This window comes from Saccostrea cucullata, unplaced genomic scaffold, assembly GCF_032062105.1.
Source record: "Saccostrea cucullata isolate Sc308-1 unplaced genomic scaffold, CSIRO_AGI_Scuc_v1 ctg9140, whole genome shotgun sequence".
Classification (NCBI taxonomy): domain Eukaryota; kingdom Metazoa; phylum Mollusca; class Bivalvia; order Ostreida; family Ostreidae; genus Saccostrea; species Saccostrea cuccullata.
The window spans coordinates 2,716-9,505 of NW_026925323.1; the positions used below are offsets into that span (position 1 = coordinate 2,716).

The 6,790-nt window shown below is 33.9% G+C and overlaps 1 protein-coding gene across 1 annotated transcript; it reads left to right on the forward strand.

The window, feature by feature from the left end:
* Positions 1 to 1,928: 1,928 nt before the first annotated feature.
* LOC134268608 (uncharacterized) lies at positions 1,929 to 3,245 on the forward strand. Its single transcript, XM_062750870.1, has one exon. It carries the CDS (start codon positions 1,929 to 1,931, stop codon positions 3,243 to 3,245), a length of 1,317 nt encoding a protein of 438 aa, XP_062606854.1.
* The last annotated feature ends 3,545 nt before the right edge of the window (positions 3,246 to 6,790 follow it).

Genomic DNA, 6,790 nt, shown 5'->3' on the forward strand with positions numbered 1-6,790 from the left:
CATTAAATAACACATTTACCAACACATGGATACATTATTCAATTTTGGTTGAAAAAATAGAATTCTCAAAATAAACTAGCATGAAGATGTAAAATCTGCATCTTTAAACAATAAACTCCAACTAGAGGTACTGTGAGCGATGAGCTCACGAAATGATACCCCCCGCCTCCCCTATGGTTATAAGTGGTGAAAAAGTCCATGTTTTCCTGTGGCCGGGAAACCTAAAATATGTGTCGGATCAAAAAGTAAAATAGGAGGTGCACACGCTGTTGTAGTTGCGGTCCTGCATCATATTGATAATACTACGTCAAGGTTAGATTTTGCTGAATTATCATTTTTAATGCCCTCCTCTGGCTGTTGTGTTCCTGGTGTTTTAACAGGGGTGGCCATCGTTTCCCAAGGAACGAGCTTATAAGAAAGCAATGGATAATTGCAATAAAAAGGGATGAAAAGCCCGGAAAGCTATGGCAACCAAGTCCATCAAGTGTTGTTTGTGGAAAACACTTCCGGAGTCCGTATGAGATACAACTGACTAGTTATGGTATGTTTATACAGTTGATTTATGATATCAAAATTTTATACTAACTTTTTATTATGTTATTATTTGGATTTTTTAAACCATCGGCGTCTTAGTTGCACCATAGGAGTTCAATTTCCTTAATAATTTAGTTTATTTACAGAAAGTCAATATTGAAATTGCTCGAGGACCAAGCCATGAGCTTTGATTTAGCATGTTTGCAATGCTAAGGCATACCTCATGTTATGAACTGGTATTTTAACGACTTGCCTAGTCTGACTCTGAGGTTTTTAAATCTGCGTTATAGATAAAATTATACAATTATAATAAATAAAATAATTTCTTGAAGTATTTTTCACAAAATAAAATGTATTTATACATGTTATTAACAAAGCCGTTATTTTAGATCTTAAATTTTAATTTTTAAAGTCATTTTTATGCGTGCAACTACTAGGCTGAATAGTAAAAAGAATCCCTATTTACATTAATAGTATTTAATTTTGCATCTGATATTTTTGATGTAGTAAAGACTCATTTATGGTACAATGAAGGCCCAACAGAAGTGCTGAAGAAAACAAACCATATCGATGCTTTGTCCATGGACCTGAGCTGAACAAGGATTACAAGGGAGTTTTTCATAGATTTCATATCTTAGATAGAGTACTCTTATCAAAAGTCTGTAGTTATATATTGGCTATACCATAAGTTGAGTTTAATTATTCTTACTTGCTCAGTACTGTACAAAAGTGTTCCTGTTAGTGTGACCATCAAGAATAGAATCAAAATAATTTAAAATCATTCATCAGATACTTTGGTTTGTGGGTTCGAATCCCACCCAGGGCTTAAGTACAAAGTTCATGATCTCATCATGTCATAATGACTCTTATGCAATTTTAAATTTCTTTTTGTATTTGATTGAATTTTGATTTTAAAATTAACAAAATTAAAATTAACAAAATCTGTTTTTTGGTTTAATTTGTATATTTCTTTTTGATTTTAAAAACGTGTACCATTAAAGTCATGCACTTTGTCATTCTTGGTGAGGAGGAAACTGCCCTGTGCCTCCACCAAAGTGTTTATCAATTTACACTATAATATAATTTACAATTTTAAAAGAGTACCTGACAGATTCATAGCTTTATTTTTAAATTATAGTATTATACATGTATATATATCATATAATCTTTTTCTGGTTAACTTTGTCTATAAAAGAAAGCTTAGATTGATCATAGATTTTTTTTTACATGTTGACAATCTTCCTTTACATACTCATAGTACATGTACTTTAATAAATTTAACTTTCGTAGAAAATATTGTAACAAAATACAGCTCCTAGATAAAGTAAATCCCTAGATATATTGACTTCAAAGAAAATTTGAAAAGTTTATTGACAGAGCAAGAAGTGCGAGGAATGGATGATTTGCTTTTCTGTGATGTCAATATATCTATGGAACAACCTCATGGAAAGTCTTCAATTATATATTGTTTGTTATTGCATGTAGGTACAACACCTCTGAAAAAGCAGCTGAGGGAAAGTGCCGTCCCCAGTTTGTTTTATTGGACTGGGGGCCTTAAGGAATCTACCTCAAAGTCATCAGAACCTGGAACTTTAAGATCTGGCAGGGAATACGTGTCACAACCGGAACAGCCAGAAAGTATAAGTTGTAGTTGTAGTGAAATACCTACCGACTTGGTTTCTCAAGAAGTGATTATCGATACTGATGAATCTCCGACTCAATCACCTACTGGGATCTCATCGGACCAGCCATTGCAGCCTGTCCGTCCATTCACTCCATTGATGAGTACAGCATCACAAACTCCATCAAGACCGATGTTCAGCATCGAGAATTTCATGAACGATAATGCTGGTATTATGTTCTATACTGGGCTGTCATCTTATCAAGATTTTACTTTTGTTTTACAAACTCTCGGTGAAAGTATTTATCATTTGAATTATTTGTACACCCAGGTTGAAAATTTGAACATAGAGGATCAATTTTTCTTGACTCTTATCAAGCTTCGACAGTATAAAACTAACTTTGAACTTAGCCGATTGTTCAGTATTTCAGAATATTCAGTGAGCAACATATGGATCACCTGGGTGAATCTCATGTCCTGCCAATGGAGGGAGATTGATTTATGGCCAGACAGGGACATTGTAAGATTTTTTTGTCCGACAGATTTTTTTCATAAATTTCCAACAACAAGAGTCATAGTTGATGGCACCGAATGTCCAGTGAAGAAGCCAAAACCCCCAATTGCTCAACAGAGTACCTTTTCTACATACAAGAATAGGAACACGATCAAAGTGTTAGCTGGGGCCACACCAGGTGGGTTGATTTCGTATTTGTCCCCTGCGTATGGGGGATCTACATCGGACCGCCAGATTGTTGAAAGATCTAGCTTGATGAATTTGTGTGACAAAGGTGACAGTATTATGGCGGATAAGGGTTTTAATGTGCAAGACCTATTTGCCCCACATGATGTCACTATAAACATCCCTACTTTCTTCAAAAACAGAAATCAAATGTCAAATAAAACTGTTCAAAGAGACAGGAAAATATCAAGCAAGAGAGTTCATATTGAACGTTTAATTGGTTTAGCCAAAACATACAAAATATTAACTCAAGCATTGAATACAACTGAAACAAAACTTGCATCAGAAATAACCTTCTGCTGTTTCATGCTGTGCAATTTTCGTCGATGCATTATTCCAAAACATGCTTAAGAAAAATAAAGCAAAAATTTATGGACATAAATATTTGTGTTTCTTTGTTACAATAACACAAAATCACTTAACGTTTATTTTAATGTGAAATTTACATGTATTTACGTGATTAATACCAAATCGCAAACCATGAAAGTTCAACAGCAATGAGCATAAAAATCTTTCAAAACCAGATGTCTGTGATGAGACTGTAGCTGTACTGATGTACACTTATAAGACAGAAAATATATTATTGTATTCTCTACTATAAAGTACTTATGTTAAAAAATGTTTAACTCTTAAATAGTAGTGTTATAAAAGAAGTTTAAGAAATTTCCATATTTAATGACCATGGCAACACCATTTGTTGAAATCAAAAACTGGTTGATCATTGGAAATATGTATCTCTTACTCTTAGCATAGGCCTCTTCTTTATCAAATGTTTTTGAAATTAGACAAACTGTAGGAGTGATTAGAATAATTGTTTACAGAATGACAGACAGACAGAATCATATGATGCACACCTTACCAATGCATAAGCTCTTCTAGCCTCTGTAAATAGAGCTAAAAACTACAATTGCAGTGATATAGTCATGTACTAGAGGTTCAGAATGAAAAATTGTAATAATGCCTGTAGTAAAATTTTTCCAGAACTGCATTTTTGAAGTATGTTTGATAGAAAGCATCAAGTTTCTTTACCATTGCTTCAATGAACTGCTCATCTCTCTCAATACAAACAATTTTGATGTCTTTAAATGTAAAGACCACAAAGTCACATGCATTTTTCTTACAACAAAATAACTGTCCCTGTACTTGATAAAAATAATCATGCGAAGTGTCTAATGTAAGTCTTCCATCTATTTTTTTTAGATAAGGAACAGTTTGAGGAGTGATATTTTGATTCTTAGCTGAGAAGGGGCATTTTACTTCAACAAGTTTGCCTACATCTTTGACAAAGGCATCAGGTGATGCTGCTATGTATGGGTGAGATTCACTGACAAATATTCCACAGTCTGTGGTAATATTGCCAGTGATCTCTGTGTACTTCTGTAAGGCAACAGATTCATATTGCTGCCCATGTAGTATGGGTGCAGCATGTATCGGATGTGACACAGTCAAAGACTGTGCCAGTTTCATGTGGTCAGTTCTATCTGTGGCCTTACAGATTCGACCAAATCTTGAAGAATGGAGTCTTTTGCACCTCTCTGTCAACCACAGTTTGTTTTTAGACTGACCTTTTGTCTGTTTTTCAATCAGTTCTATTTCATCTGGTGAAATGTTAGAAATGTTCTGTTGTCTTAGCCATATTTCTGAGAGTTTTTCTGATGAGTAATCATGATCTAAGTCTACTCCGTAAGTGTTTGCTGGTGGAAATAATTGTGAAATTGGTAGATTGTTAACTGCTGAATGATTTATGCACATGTTTCTGAAGAAATCGTTGTAACCTTTTGTTTTCCTGAATTTATTTGGGCGAGGATCAAAATTCACATCAATGTCGGATCTTGCTAAAGGAAGGTCTGCAGCTTTTATTGGACTTCCAGAAAATTTTTTGCAGTGGTGAAATGTTTGAATTTGTTGTGTACATGTTTCTTCTGTTAGAATTTCTTTAGAGGAAGAGAATTTGGTAAGTGCAAACAAAAGTGCACACACATGCTTGCAATGGGCTGTTGGACCCATGCCTGCAGCACACTCGCATTGACTTTCAAGCAAACAACCATCTTCATCCACACACACATCAATTTTATAAGAAACACTCTTTTTCATCTGTGCATGACACTCACTACGAAAATAATGTAGGTTTTGAAAATATGCCAAACGAATGTATTTCAAGAATCTGTTTTCATATAAATTTTCAGCATTTTTGTCAATACTTTTGTTCATCTGATTCAGAAAGAACTCTACTGCGGACATTTTTATGTTCACACACACAGTATCTTGATTAATATCTTTGTATAAGGAATGTTCAGGCACACTCATTACAAACTCCTCTCTCTCTACATTCTCGATATCTTTTCCAAAATTTTGGTTTCTATCATAAGCTTCTAACCTACAAAGCAGAAATATGACTAAATACACATTAAACTCTGGCGGAGGCACAGGGCAATTTCCTCCTTTACCATTACAAAGTACATGATTCGTTATTTAAAAACTAAAGAAAGTTTACCGATATGCATAATATACTTTATATTATCAGAGAAGACACAAGTTGAAAATTGAGATAAAATTTCATATTTATGAAATAAGAGTCATGTACTTTGTTTATATGTAAGCCCTGGGTGGGAATCGAACCCACAAGCCAGAGTAACCATACAATCTATTATAATATATACATATACATTATACAATACATATATAAAATGTCCAGTACAACAGTACAACATGTACAAGCAGCATGTATAGTTATGTATTATAAATTATCAGTTGTTGGTTTATTATGCAACTTAAAATACCTTTAATTTAGCTATTTTTGCAACTTTTCACATTAACCTTCTTCAGATATAGGTAAAAGCTATATGTAGTTGTATGTAGATAATTTAGGCAATGTAGAGCTGAAAATAACATGTTTCTTATGTCCCAAACAAACTTACAATCATCTAAACCGATAAATAAACCCAACAAGGACCTTTACGGCTATAAAGTATAGCCGCTTTACTTTGATAGTTGAAGAGAGGCCTGTGAAAATAATCACGATGATAGTGGAACTTTCCGGGGAAATCTTGGATTAACTATCAAACTAAATATGTAGTAGGTCGATATACTTATACATTTTCAATAAAAAAGAAGCTATATATTGTTTCTTGTAATCTGCTTTATACCATTTGTATTTGTTTATCGTAATACTTGTATATACATGAACTTCTCTAGAACGATTTCAGAGGTCATCGTCTTCAAGGACGACATAATGCTTGTATAAGGCTCAAAAGTTATTATTCACCTTTCTATGAGCTCTGCCTTCCTTCCAGAGACCCTAGCTCCTCTTTTTCTTAATTCCCCTCTTAACCTGGGTAGATCCCACGACCCATAACCTTGATTCCTTAAACTAATCATGTGCGACGCCATTGTTCTAGGACCGCAGCGTTCGCTGCGCCACCTGTATTCCGGTGAAGATAACTCTTCCGATACGATGACAAATGTATGCCATTGGTGTGGGGAGGGCGGGGGGAGGGTCTTTGAAATATGAAAAAAACATTATCGCTTAATAAAATGAAATGGTTTCATCAGTAAAATTTAAAACATTTTTAAAAAAAGGTTAAATCATCTTTTTTAATAAATAAAACAAGCAAAATGATGAATAAATATGATACATAAAACTGAAAATGATATTTGTTGTCTGGGTACTGCAGCATGTATAATATGTACTTGTATAACACTAATAAATCTAGTTGTAAATGTTACAAGTTTATACTTTCACAAATATTCAGAGTTTTAACCAAATAAAGAAATTTTTCCAGTTTTGAATTGTAAAGGATTATTGCTACTAAACAAGAGATGCCGGGGTATCACTCACTCAATATCCATATCATATTTTAACCGAGTTAAACAGTCTAGCTCCTCTGGTTGCGGGT

Bases quoted from the DNA above. Each gene is read 5' to 3' on its own strand.
- LOC134268608 (XM_062750870.1), top strand. From the start codon at position 1,929: ATGGATGATTTGCTTTTCTGTGATGTCAATATATCTATGGAACAACCT.